We start from the raw sequence: 14676 nt of genomic DNA on the forward strand, positions 1-14676 counted from the left end.
AACAGGTTGTGGTATAATAATATATCGTTGTATTACATAAGATGTGTGAATATAATCACATCTTGTTGTAAATAAAAAGAAAAAAATAAAGACGGTGATCTATTTTACGACATTTCGGCAGGGAGTCGGCAGGGAGGGTGCAAAATTTGCATAGCGAGAATATTTTTAAGGCAGCAACTGATCGTGGTATAATGATATATCGGTTATATGACAGAAGCTACGTGAATATAATCGCACTATATTTTACGACAGTTCGCGCTTGAAGCCGGCAGCAAACACGCTCTGTGAGGAGGAGGGGGGAGCTAAATTTGCACAGCAAGAATACTTTTAAGGCAAAAAAAAAACTGGTTGTTGTATAATAATATATCGTTATATTACATAAGCGATGTGAATATAATCACACCTTGTTGTAAATAAAAGAAAAATTGTTTACACTTCGCGCTTAAAGTTGGCAGGGGGTGCAAAATTTGCATAGCAAGAATATTTTTAAGGCAACAACTGCTTGTGGTATAATGATGTATCGGTTATATTACAGAAGCTACGTGAATATAATCGCGCTATATTTTACGACAGTTCGCGCTTTAAGTCGGCAACAAGCAAGCTCTTTTCTTTGAGGGGGAAAGTGAATTTTTCAAAGCAAGTGTATAATTAAGACGCATATTTTTTGCTTTATTAATGTATCAGAATTTTTTTAAAAATCCCCTACGTTTCTGAAAACCTGAGGATTTACATATTAATGTAGACTAAACCGATTTTTTCACCTGTTTTCTACAAGGACAACCTACCAGAAAATCCCCTTAAATTTGCATTTATTGTTTCATGTTTCATGTTTCTGTAAAAAAAAAAAAAAAAAGGAATGAAAACCAAACCAGAGTTTAAAAAAAGGGGAAAAATCTAACAGTCAAAACCTCAATCAACAAGTCTACTGATGAGTAGATATGTGTTCACAACAGTGGTGCGCTTTTATAGGAAAATAATCAAGGACAAAATGGTGTGATGGATCAGAGTTATTTCTGCTACACCAAAGTTGAGCAAACTGCAATAATATCAAATCCTGAAGTGTTTCACACCACAGAGGAACGTGCAAATAAATAGGGGGCATACAATCCCATATTGCCATCAAAACCTGAACCATCACCTCGACTCTAAGTTAAAAACAACAAACCAGGTCATTGTCTTTACAACAGAACTCAATCTTGAAAGTGACCTCTGTGACAAGCCATTTTAACTGAAAACAGAAGAATTAACCAGCTAGGATTAATTCTGAACTGAAGTCAATCCTGCTGTGTCCATAATGAGCATCCATGTGATGGGAAAAATCTGTGTATTCAATAACTAGCTAGTTAGTTCACAACATGAGGGGGGAAAAAACCTTGAGAGGAACCAAAAAAGGGTAACATCCTCATCTGGGATGCACCGGATAGAGAGATTATAAATCGTTACCCTTCTATAACTTCGTACTAAAAAGACGAACAGTGCTGTGTGTTGGAAAGCCCTTCAATATAAACACCATGGTCATTTATGCTAGCTTTAATATCCAGGTAAAGGTTATCCACTGTAGATTGATAACAGATTTCACAATTCTGTGTGAGCTAATAGACTTGAAAAGCTGTTATGAATAAAACTAAAAAGTCGCATGAGATTTGAATGTCTTTTGCTCATGGAGCATTCCACCATTCCTACTGATGTGGTTCACCTTGAGTTAAGTAGTCTTTGTTTGTCACATAAACATTTCTTCACAGTGAAATTCTTTCTTGACATCCTTGGGGGTTGGGGTCAGAGTGCAGGGTCAGCCATGACACAGCGACCCTGGAGCAGGATAGGTTGAGGTCCTTGCTCAAGGGCCAAAAGGTGGCAGCTTGGCGGTGCTGGGGCTTGAACCATCAACGATCAACACCCCGGAGCCTTAACCACTTGAGCTGCAACCACCCCATGAGTTAGCATGCTAACTAGATTTAAAGAAGAAGAACTGAAGGCACGGAGTCTTTATTATCGCCACACATGCGTTATGGCACAGTGGAATTCTTTTCTTCGCAGGTGAGGAAGTTGAGGTCAGAGTGCAGGGGCAGCTATGACACAGCCCCTCTGGAGCAGTGAGGGTTAAGGGTCTTTGCTCAATTGCCCAGCAGTAGAACTTGGTGGTGCTGGGTCTCGAACCCTGTTCCTTAACCCAGAGCCTTAACCACTTGAACTACCACTGCCCCAGGTGTCACGGCTGTATAATCACACAATTTTCCTCAGAAATCATTATGAGGAGAATTATATGATTATACATGTGAAGATGGGGTTGTGGGCGTGTCTATAAAATGAGGCCAAACCAAATACAAACAGGTTTCCAAATTTGTTTATTGAGAAAACTGTTTAAAATCATTTCTAAATCATTTCCAACACTATTTGTAACAGTGAAAGTAAAAAAAAAAAAAACATTGAGTATTGCGCCTTTAAATCTTATTTCTTTCTGTTCGTGTTTCCTGTCACTTCTCAGAATGCTAAAGGCTAACGACCCGAACCGACTTTATATAAACAATTTCTTGCGCGAGCGTTTTTTTTCTTCTTCTTCTTCTTCCAGACTGACCAATCCCCGAGCAGAACTTCTTCGCGAGCGAAAGAACGGTGACCAATCACAGCGTGCGGATTTGAGCACGGGCCGCGCAAGAAGGGGGGCGTGTCTTCTTTTCTTCCCTCGTATCCGAAAACGGGTGCTGAAACAACAAAAAAAAAAAAACGAAGAGCGCCGCGGAAGGTTCGTGCTTTCCCACAATGCATCGCGTCTCAGCGGGAAACCAAAATGGCGAGGCTGAAGAGAGAAAAACACTCGTTTGGTGTATTTTGAAAATCCGTAAGGAGCCGCGAGTCGGTGAGAGAAACCCGGCGGGAGTGAAGAAGCTGACAAACCCTGTCGGTTTAATGGTTTTTCCGGTATATGCATCGTTTTAAGCGCGGGAAGTGGCCGAATGAGGTAACAGTAGATTTGAATGGGGGAGTGTGTGTGTGTGTGTGTGTGTGTGTGTGTGTGTGTGTGTGTGTGTGTGTGGGGGATATAGAGGTGGTGTTTCCTTCTTAAAAATAAATTTTACAAAACCCCAAAACACACACATTTTACACCGAAAATGTCCCATTAGACTCTTTACACTACTATACGAAAATTTGTAATATTTTTACATAAATTGAAAAAATGTTTTTTTTAATTATTTTTCTTCTCACAAACAATAACATGAAATTTTAGCTTTATATTTTAGTACATCCTTTGTCTTCTCAAACAATGAAAATGTCTATTATTGATTTATTATATGCATTTAACAAAATAATTTATAAATAAGAATTTATATATATATTTTCTACACATCTGCACAATTGCCCTGTTTTTTATTCTGCGTTTCTGTCTAATCTTTCTCTAAATATGTACACTGATTATTTCTGGTTATAATTAGTGTATATTTAATGAGACGGAGATATCTAGATTCACGTTCAATTAATCAACATTTATAAAATATTATAAATGACACAATTTATTTATTTTAGCAGAAAATGTTCGTCAGCTGTTTGTGATGTCCTGCGTCGAGGCGTCTTCACTTTTTCTGTAGATTTATTTTGGCAAAAATAGCAATACAGCAATAAGATTTCTGTATACTTTTTTTTAAACAATATATTACTCTTCATTTATTTTAATTTTGTATGTTTTATTTAATTTAAAAATATTATATATATTTTTGCAGACAAATTAGCTGGATGTTCATCCAAATATTAAAAAAAATGAAAATAAAATAAATTATAAATCACATGTTTACATAAGTTTTCAATGCAAAAAGTGCTAAATTTATATAAAAAATTTTTTTTATTAGTTTTATATTTTTTTGTGTTCTGTTGTACCTCATCTGCATGTACAATAATAATTCTAATTAATTAATTTTAATTATATTATAATTCCTTTTCACTGTTGCTTTTGTACCTGTTTATTAAATACTCTGTGATTCAAGGTCTTGTATATTTATTTATTTCATTTTATTATTATTATTATTCTTTTTCCCCTTTGCAGAGACTCAACGTGTGTAAACAGTTCCAGCTCCCATCGCAAGTCTCCGTCCCACCGCCAAGACGAGTCTCCCGTGTCCTTGTCCAAACTCTCGCTCAGAAATGGGCAGGGCGACACGGAGAAACTCGCAAACAAGTTCGAGGAGGGCCAGGATGTTCTAGCTCGCTGGTCCGATGGCCTGTTTTATCTGGGGACAATCACGAAGGTATCTGACGCAGACTCAAAGCGTTCAAAACAAACGCAGTGACAAAAGAAATGCGCTTACAGGACGTCCTGATATTTTGAAAATGTCATGGTAACAGTAACTCGAACGCTTCATCACACCATTATTTCCCTTTATTATAAAATTTAGAACACAGAATGCTCCTCGCCCATCACTGTCCCACAGATCTTTCCTAGCAGTCCTTAATCTGCTGATATTCTTCATAAATCCTCTTCAGCTATTGTTCTTCGTTAGTTTAATGCTTTTCTGACGTTTCTGCCCATGCTCACAGAGCCGTGTGATGTGTTTCCTTCTGCAGATAAACAAACAAAAGCACTGCTGTTTTGTGGTTTTTGAAGACCAGTCGAAATCTTGGGTTCTTTGGAAGGACATTCAGACAGGTAAAAGGCTTTCCTGGTTAACTATCCTATCACGTACACAAACTTGCCCGAGACATCTGATTGGTTGTTTCATAGCTCCACCCACATTTCCTCTTAAGCCCTGTCCCGGCTTGTACCTCTGCCGTGTCGGATCATGGAATGTTTATATTTTAAATCGTTATATCCAGGATGTTTTTGGTGATTGTTGCAGCAAAAAAATGCTTGAGCACTCCACCCAAATACGATACATACACTATGTTGCCAAAAGTTTTGGGACACCCCTCCAAATCATTGAACTCAGATGTACAGAATGAAGCACCTAGGCATGCAGACTGCTTCTGCGAACATTTGTGAATGAATGGATCACTCTCACGAGCTTGGTGAATTCCAGTGTGGACGAAGTGGTAGGCCAGGTAAAATCACAGAGCGGGGTCAGCGCATGCAATGCAAAGCACCGGATGCAGTGGTGTAAAGCACTGGACTCTAGAGCAGTGGAGACGTGTTCCCTGGAATGTCGAGCATGACTGCGCACCAGTGTACAAGTGTCCTTGAGTCCTGACCTCAACCCTATAGAACACCTTTGGGATGAATTAGAGAGGAGACTGAGAGCCAGACCTTCTCGTCCAACATCAGTGCCTGACCTCACAAATGCACTTCTTCTAGAGGAATGGTCAAAAATTCCCATAAACACACTCCTAAACCTTGTGGAAAGCCTTCCCAGAAGAGTTGAAGCTGTTATAGCTGCAAAAGGGTGGGCCAACTCTGTATAGAACCCTACAGATTAGTAATGGGATGTCATTAAAGTTTATGTGTATGTAAAGGCAGACGTTCCAAAACTTTTGGGAATATAGTGTATATAATGACTTTCTCTGTAGTCATGTTCCACATGTGAATAAAGACTGCTTTGGCTGAAAACCCGTGGTCATTTTGAAAAATCTGAAGATCACAGAGATTGCAGAATTGTAGAGTGGCTGATTAGTTTAATGTTGATGAAGAAATGTAATCATTTTATTATCTGGATCCTAAATGATTGTGTTCAATCTGATCACAAGTTGAAAAATGAAACATTGGAATAATGTGCATTCAATGAGGCAATGTGTGATGATGATGATGATGATGATGATTTTGTGTGTGTGTGTTACAGGGGACAGTGGAGGGGAAATGCTCTGCACCATATGCCAGAATGAAAGCTCAGAACCGCCCAATGAAATAGTCATCTGTGACAAATGTGGACAAGGTACGGGTACACACCGGGTCCGACTGCATCACACACAGAGTGTTGATCCCTTTATCGTGTGTGTGTGTGTATTGGTACCAAAGAAGTGTCACACAGGGACCTGGGACATGAGCATGTCTCCAAAATGGACTGGTTTTTGTTCCTCTTGTGCCACAGCTGTTGTTAAATTTAATGTGGAACCTCCCAGAAACCTAGCAGCTATAACGTCTTCCCTTCACTAAAATCTCTTAGTTTTCCCTCTCGATGTGAATAAACTACATATAAGTCATCAAAATCACTTAGCTACCTCTGTCAAATCTCCTTTCATTGGAATCCCATTCAGTGCACACCAATCAGCCATAACATTATGACCACCTGCGTAATATTGTGCTGGTCCCCCTTTTGGTGCCAAAACAGCCCTGACCTGTCGAGACATGTACTCCACTAGATCCCTGAAGGTGTGCTGTGGTATCTGGCACCAAGATGTTAGCAACAGATCCTTGAAGTTGAAATATAAATGGAACAAATTTTACTTGTTGAATTTGAATTTTATATATTTATATTTATATTATATTTATATTTATATTTACACTATTTACAGGATACCACCAGCTCTGCCATGCACCGGTCATCGATGCCAGTGTGATTGCGTCGGACGATAAATGGCTCTGCCGAGAGTGTGTGTTCGCCACGACGACAAAGGTTTGCCGCCATTTTTTATTTTTTATTTTTGCTACTAATGCTGCCCCGGGTTTATCCATGATGTGTGTCCATGGAAGGTGTAATTCACCTGTAAAACGAAGATAAAAAGGTCTTTTACAATAATAAAGTAAGGAATTTGTAGGTTTGTTGATTCTTTGTGATTTTAGAGAGGTGGTGCGCTGAAGAAAGGGCCGAACGCCAAAGCGCTGCAGGAGATGAAGCAGTCGCTGCCGTATTCCCTGGAGGAGTTGGTGTGGGACCAGGGCCATAAAACCAACATCCAGCAGTGCTACTGCTACTGTGGAGGGCCTGGAGAGTGAGTCCACACACACACACACACACACACACACACGTGTGTGGTTCTTCCCCAAACTGCTACCATAAAATCTACGTTGCACAGAAAAGCCATGTTTTTGTTCTGGTTCATGACGGACAGTGTGTTCTGGTTCTGGTCCTCAGGTGGTATCTGAAAATGCTGCAGTGTAACAGATGTAAGCAGTGGTTTCACGAAGCGTGCATTCAGTGTTTACAGAAACCCATGCTCAACGGAGACAGGTAAACAAAACCGAATAGAACTATACAGGAAGGTAAAGGAAAAAAAATTCTATCTCTCTATCTATACACCAGTCAGCCATAACATTATGATCACCTGCCTAATATTGTGTTGGTCCCCCTCCTTTTTGCTGCCAAAACAGCCCTGACCCATCGAGGCATGGACTCCACTAGATCCCTGAAGGTGTGCTGTGTACCAAGATGTTAGCAGCAGATCCTTTAAGTCCTGTAAGTTGGCCTCCATGGGCCCCACCTCTCAAGTTACAGGACTTAAAGGATACTTTTGATAGATACTGACCACTGCAGGCCAGGAACACTCCACAAGAGCTACTATGTTTTGAAGATGCTCTGATCCAGTGGTCTAGCCATCACTATTTGGTCCTTCGTCAAACTCGCTCAAATCCTTACACTTGTCCATTTTTCCTGCTTCTAACATCAACTTTGAGGACACAATGTTCACTTGCTGCCTAATATATCCCACCCACTAACAGGTGCCATGATGAAGAGATATGCAGTCTTATTCATGTCACCTGGCACCCAGTCATAATGTTATGGTGGATTGGTATCTATCTATCTATCGATCGATCGATCGATCGTTCCTCTGAAGCTCTTGGTCACACAATTCCACCATGTGACTGTAATCAGTTGTACAAAGGACATTATCAACATTTACATTATTTCCTTTCAACCAAATGAGGGTGAGGTTCCCTTCTGAGCCTGGTTCCTCTCAAAGTTTCTTCCTCAGATCATCTCAGGGAGTTTTTCCTCACCACTGTCACCTCAGGCTTCCCATTATGGATAAAATGTTAACTTAATTTTTATAATTTTTATTCTATATTTCTATACTTTTGTAAAGCTGCTTTAAGACAATGTGCATTGTTCTATACAAAGCTTTATACAAATAAATTGAATTGAAATAGAATTGAATGTAGAAAGTAAAAACATTCTGAATCTGTGTGTATACACATTCACATATTATATACAGCATGAAGTAACACCTGAAACTAAAAACAAGAATAAAAGATGGCCAAAATGTAATAAAATAAATAGATGTATAAATATATATTTTATTTAGAAAGCACATTTTAATCATGTAAAATTGATAAAAAAAAAATATTTTAATTGATTTACAAAGTCAAGCAATGAAGCAAAAGTTTGTTAATAATAATAATAATGAAATAAAAATAGTTGAAAATAAAAAAAAAATAAATTTGATACTAATACTTTAAAAAATATCATAAAAAGGACAATAATATAAAAAGATTTAAAAAGGAACATTTCTTTGGGGGGGGGGGTCACGTGCAAACCTAAACCTTATGTTTTTTATTTTGTTTGTTTTTTCTTCCCATGCAGGTTTTATCAGTTTATTTGTTCAGTTTGCAGTAGTGGACCAGAGTACCTCAAACGACTGCCTCTGAGATGGTGAGTTTCAGCTCTGGAGTTTTTATCTGCATTAAATCTGCTTTTAAATGATAAATGTTAGACTGCTTTTTTATAAATAATTTCCCCTCTTTGTTTATTTACAGGGTAGATGTTGCACACCTAAGCCTCTACAATCTGAGCGTTATTCACAAAAAGAAATACTTCGACTCGGAACTCGAGCTCATGGCCTTTATTAACGAGAACTGGGACAGGCTTCAGCTCGGAGAGGTCCGTCTCATCACTTTTGGAATGATATGCTATAATATAATATATCATCTGATCTGTTCACCTCTAGTCTCTCTCTCTCTCCAGCTCACAGACGTCCCCAAATCGGAGCGCTACGAAAGAATTCTGGATGCACTTAATAACAACCCGACCATGTGAGTCCGTACACGGGATTTATATCATTTATATACAGTATATAAACCTGTTATAAACACAAGGTGTTGGCTTTCAGGTTTATGTCTGGGAAGGAGATCAAGAAGAAGAAACATCTGTTTGGGTTACGGATCCGATTCCCTCCGGGCCCGCAGAACTCAGAATCTCCCTCGGACCGGGAACAGGAAAAAGCCTCACATGAGATTAAGATTAAGGGCAGGAAGTCCATGAAGCCGCCTCATCCAAACAGGTAAACATCATCATCCTACCATATGATTTATACTACCAAGTGACAAGTCGATTGGGTTCTGTGGGTGTGGCTTGTCCTGCTAGCCACACCCACCCCTTCCACCCTGTTCTAATTGACAGCTGGTTATGTAACTATGACCCCTTTCTATTCCATCATGACTACACACTGGCCTGCACAGAGTCCTGACCTCAACCCCATAGAACACCTTTGGGATGAATTAGAGCCTTTCCATGCACATGAATGTAATATGGAGTTGTCCCGCCCTTTGCAGCTATAACAGCCTCAACTCTTCTGGTCAGGCTTTCCACAAGGTTTAGGAGTGTGTTTATGGGAATTTTTGACCGTTCCACTAGAAGAAGCGCATTTGTGAGGTTAGGCACTGATGTTGTGATGACGAGAAGTCTCCGCTCTAATTCATCCCAAAGGTGTTCTATGGGGTTGAGGTCAGGACTCTGTGCAGGCCAGTCAAGTTCCTCCACACCAAACTCACTCATCCATGTCTTTATGGACCTTGCTTTGGTCACTGGTGTGCAGTCATGTTGGAACAGGAAGGGGTCATCCTCAAACTGTTCCCACAAAGAGCATGAAATCATCCAAAATGTCTTGGTATGAAGCTGAAGCATTAAGAGTTCCTTTCACTGGAACTAAGGGGCCGAGCCCAACCCCTGGAAAACAACACCTGAACTCAATGATTTGGGAGGGTGTCCCAAAACTTCTGGCAATGTAGTATAGATTTACTATAACAGCACCAGTCTAAGATTTCATTATTGACGTCCATCTCGAGCTCCTCTGTTCGTTCCTATAACCCCAGAGCTCTGAGAGAATGTTGTTTTGTTCAGCATGGTCACCAACGGAGTGGTGAAGAAAGGGAAGAGGAAGCATCGCTCGCACTCGTTGGAGACGCTGGCCAAGCTGAGACGATCAGAAGAGCTTCTGGCACAGGTGAGCATCCACAACGTTAAAGACTTGCGTACTGAGTGCTTTGTTTTCTCTTCACGTTTTTTTCCCTCCTGCAGAATCACATGAAGTTCCCAACTGCAGAGAACAACTCGCTGGACGTGACCACATCTAAAAGGTAGGGTTTTTTTTTTCTGGCTTGGAGATGAAATGATATCACTGTACTCAATGTCACCGTAACGCAAAACCATGTCACACTTGTTTCCTCGAGCAGCGTCAAAGCTGAAAAGTCTGCGCCATCATCGAGTACCTCAGACGCCGACTCCGTTAGTGCCACCACTATGAGCGAAACTACCTCAACTATTGTATCCAGGTACTGATCCATTCATCCCTCTGGTTTAAAATCTGCCAAAAAAAATTACATGGTAAAATAGTCACACCCTCTGGTGAAGGATCTGGAACGTTCTGAGTTTGAGTGTTAGGATTGAACCTGAACCTGAATGAACTGGATCCTGATGGTGAGATAAAAATGTCGTATATAAGCAAATATGGCTTTACAGCACCTGATCACTCAGAAATCAGACCAATCAGATCTTGTTTTGTTGACTGGTGCGTGAAGTTTTCTGTAACAGTTTCCTACATTTTCAGGAAAAGGGAGTTGCGTGTGTGTGTATGTGTCTAATTGATGTCAAGATAAAGAGAATAAAAGAAAGGCTGCTTTGGGGTCGACTGTTTATAAAGGTTAATTGTAGCCCTAAATGGATTAAAAAAAAAAGCATTAGCCGTTCGCATCAGCAAATAGCTGTGGCATAAAAGGAATAAAACGCAGTATGACACGACCGCGTTTGTTGCATCTTTCTCACCATGCTGGGTTGTGTGTGTGTGTGTTAGTCTTAGCAGCTCCAGCAGGACTCTGGTGCCTCAGCCCCCGGTGAAGAGGGGTCGAGGACGTCCGAGACGAGCGCTGCAGCCCCCCAACCCCGAGATTCCTCCTCCGCCTCCACAGCCCGAGCCCACGCCCGCACCCACGCCCACGTCCCCGCCTGCATCGCTCTCACGCTTCCCCCCTACCCCCATAACCCAGGGCCTGGACTCGAGCGCTCAGCTCAGCCTCCTCAGGAGCTCCATCAGCAGCTACTTCGGCGCAGCCGGACGCATGGCATGTGGAGAGAAGTACCGCGTCCTGGCGCGCCGTGTCACCGACGACGGCAAAGTGCAGTACCTGGTGGAGTGGGAGGGTGTCACCGCATCCTGAACCCCCACATACACACACATATATATATATATACACGCGCACACACACACACACACACACACATACATACACACTTCAGAACTATGCTGTTTGGTATGGTGAGGTAAGAAGTGTTTGCTTTTTTCTGGAATGTAAGTGAACAGTGGAGCAGGAGGGTCTCCAGAGCGCGCACACACACAATGTGCCATTCAGTTTCACACTCTTCAGCTTCTTTACTAACATTCGTGTCGTTCTGCGAGAGCGATTAAACTGTGCCTCTTACCATTACGTTTTAAACAAAAAACAAAACAAAAAAAAACTGCCTTGTAGGTTATAGATGTCACACGGGGCCGCGCATCAGACACGTGCGGCGTTTCGACACGTCCTCGCCTACTTCCTGTCATGCCTCCAACTCCAAACCTGCTCTAACTGTAAACACACGTCACGGCAGAATCCGGACGCTTGTTGCGTCGTTTGTAGTTTATTTCTTGTTGGGTTTTTTTTTCTGAGTTGAACACAAAGTAAATAGTGCGCTAATTGGCGTGAAAATTTGCCGTTTTGATCGAATACTAAACCTCAGCTCCATACTAGCTACGTCATCAGATCAGTACTGCTTCGACTTAACTCTGAGATCTCCACTTCTTCCTTCCATGTCTTTATTTTTCTTCGTAACGTCTCTAAATGCCTTGTGAGTTAGCACAACAAACGCGGTTCTTCCTTTTTACATCGAAACTAAAAATTGTGAGACACCGAAATAAACCAAAACAAAACCCCTGAGTCTTTCAGTTCGAGACTTTTTAGCTCTTTCAAGTCATTCTGGCTGATGACAAGAAATGTTCCGTTACTGGTCTGTTCTGTTCTGTTAGTGGAAGTGGGCGTGTTCGGGGGGGAAAAAATTTTTTATTTAATGCGGGGGGAACCCCACGTGTCCCCGCCGTGCTCCTGATGTGCAGGCACCCCAAAAATAAATAAATAAATAAAAATCCAATGCTGTATGCTGCTGCAGATTTAAAGTATTGTTTGGTGGTGTGTTTTTTTTTTTGTTTGTTTGTTTTTTTTTTTAATGTGTTTCTATTTTTTTTTTCTTTTTTTTTTTTAAAAATAATTTTTTCCTGTACAAGAGAACAGCTTTCAGTTCAATAGGGCACTTTTTTCTTTTTCCTTTCTTCTCTTAAAGTGCACATTTTCTATAAATTCCACTCACCTTGCATTGCACATTAGTTCCTCGTCCTGTTTTATCCAGGTGACCTTCAGACAGAAATTCTCCAAGACCCATTCTTTGTTTTAAGCTATCAATGGCATTAATTTTGAGGAGGCGGAGTTTTAGATTGCAGGCGTGGTTACTGAGGTCCATTGGTTTTTTTTTGTACCCCCCCTCTCTTTTTCTCTTTCCCCATCTCTCTTTCACCCCCCCTTTCTTTCTCTCTCTCTCTCCCTCTCTCCCAACTCTGTCTGCCCCCCTCCCTCTCTTTCTCCCCTTCTCTTTCTCCCCCTCTTTTACCCTCTCTCTCTCTCTCTCTCCCTCCCTCTCCCTCTCTCTCTCTCTCTCTCTTGTCATTTATTGTCACACTGAGAGTCCTCAGACAAAACCTACCCCATGTGTCATACGGACTCGGTTACGTTGAGTGACGTTTCCCACGTCCACACGGGGAAGCGTCAGAGGTGAGGATGTTCCTGGACTTCGCGTTGTCAGATGTAAAGTATGCACACTATCAGAAGCTCAAGGATCTTTATTTTAGCGCCTTTTCCCTTTCCTGCGGCATTTGTTTTTTTTTCGTTCCTATGCAAACTCCTTTTTCAAAAGTGACTTTTTTTCATTTCTATTTTTTGTGTCTTGTTTTTTCGTTCATCTGCTTCAGGAAAATAAAACAGCAATATTTTTTTTTTCTTATGATCTCTCAGGCTTTTTTTTTAGTTTTAGTTTTGTTTTGTTTTTAAAGGTCTCGGTGCTATTTATTGCTTCGGGAAGAAAGAAAAAACTGTTCAGGATGATTTCTACTTCAGCGTACGAGCGTGAGGAGAAAACGTTCGGGTCTGAACCCGTGGTTTCGGCGCACGTATGATGGACGTCTTAAAGGAAAACTCCACCCTGAACACCTTCCTTCTTTATACTCAACACCCAAGCTTCAGCTGCATCCAAGATTTTTAGTTTTTTGTTTAGTAATGCAACCCTGAGACATCTTCGTCTTTCCCTTATTACCCACAGTGCTGTGCTGATAGCAGTGCAATCGGCTTTCGCTTTTATTTCATCTCTAGTTAAGAGAGAGCGATGCAGCGGGGCTTTAATGTTTTAGTCTGGTCTGGCTCTCTCCTCCTCCTCATCCGTGTTTTCTGGTCAGCTTCAGCTATCTGAGTCAGAATTCCGCAATGAATCCTGGGAGTTTTTGAGTCCGCCATTCTGAAGTCTCTACACTGTTCACTGGTTAATAAAAGATGCATGAGAAAAGAAGTGCTGTCCTTCATCTCGCTAGCAACAAAGGATCATCATCATCATCAGAGCCCCACACACACCATGACCAACACATTAGCAGCAGAATCATCAAACCCATCAGGATGTAAACGCCCTCGCTGTGTCCCACGGTGGAGTTTTTCTTTAATAAAGGTGGTGTAATCTGTAGCTGTAATGCGGAGTGTTTTGTTTCTCGTAAAGCATTAAGTTCTGACTTTCTGAGACGTTTTGTTCTGTTCGGGCCGTGTTTTTGTTTCTATACCGAATGCCCTGAGTTTATAAATAAATAAATAAATAAATAAAAAGTGTTCTTGACCCACTCATCTCTGAGCGCTGACCCGATCAGCACACCTTTATTTTATTCTTTTTTTTCCTCGATCTCAACACTGATACCTCTTTTATTTCAGTAAACGATGTGTATGAAATGTTTCTTACTCGGTGTACCAGTTCTACATTCATACAGCTTTGCTTTGGTTTTTTTAAATTTTTTTTTACTGGCTTTTTGAGCAGGCTTTCTGTAGCCAAAGAATAAATTTCATCAAATTAAAATGTGTGTGTATTTTTAGTCGCTTTCTTGGATCATCATCTTTTTTCGGCTTTTCCCTTCAGGGGTCTCCACAGCGAATCATCTCTCTCCACCTATCCCTATCTTCTGCATCCGCAGCACTTACACCCACTAGCTTCATATCCTCATTTATTACATCCATATACCTCCTCTTTGTCCTTCCTCTTTGCCTCCTGCCTGGCAGCTCCATGTCCAACATTCTCCTACCAGTATACTCACTCTCCCTCCTCTGGACATGTCCAAACCATCTTAATCTGGCCTCCCTAACTTTGTCCCCCAAACGTCCAACATGAGCTGTCCCTCTGATGGACTCGTTCCTAATCCTTTCCAACCGTGTCACTCCCAAAGAGAACCTCAACATCTTCAGCTCTGACTCCTGTCTCTGTCTCAGTGACC

At 41.1% G+C, this 14676-nt stretch overlaps 1 protein-coding gene across 1 annotated transcript; it reads left to right on the forward strand.

Annotated features, from left to right (window-relative positions):
• The first annotated feature begins 11 nt into the window (after positions 1-11).
• mtf2 (metal response element binding transcription factor 2) lies at positions 12-14264 on the forward strand. Its single transcript, XM_058418648.1, has 15 exons — positions 12-2959; positions 4037-4238; positions 4555-4636; positions 5760-5852; positions 6433-6533; positions 6701-6849; positions 6993-7088; positions 8439-8507; positions 8612-8735; positions 8820-8887; positions 8965-9135; positions 9975-10077; positions 10152-10210; positions 10307-10405; positions 10924-14264. The coding sequence occupies exons 1-15, from the start codon at positions 2955-2957 to the stop codon at positions 11285-11287; spliced, it is 1785 nt and encodes a 594-aa protein (XP_058274631.1). The 5' UTR covers positions 12-2954; the 3' UTR covers positions 11288-14264.
• The last annotated feature ends 412 nt before the right edge of the window (positions 14265-14676 follow it).

This window comes from Hemibagrus wyckioides, linkage group LG20 (assembly GCF_019097595.1).
Source record: "Hemibagrus wyckioides isolate EC202008001 linkage group LG20, SWU_Hwy_1.0, whole genome shotgun sequence".
Lineage (NCBI taxonomy): Eukaryota > Metazoa > Chordata > Actinopteri > Siluriformes > Bagridae > Hemibagrus > Hemibagrus wyckioides.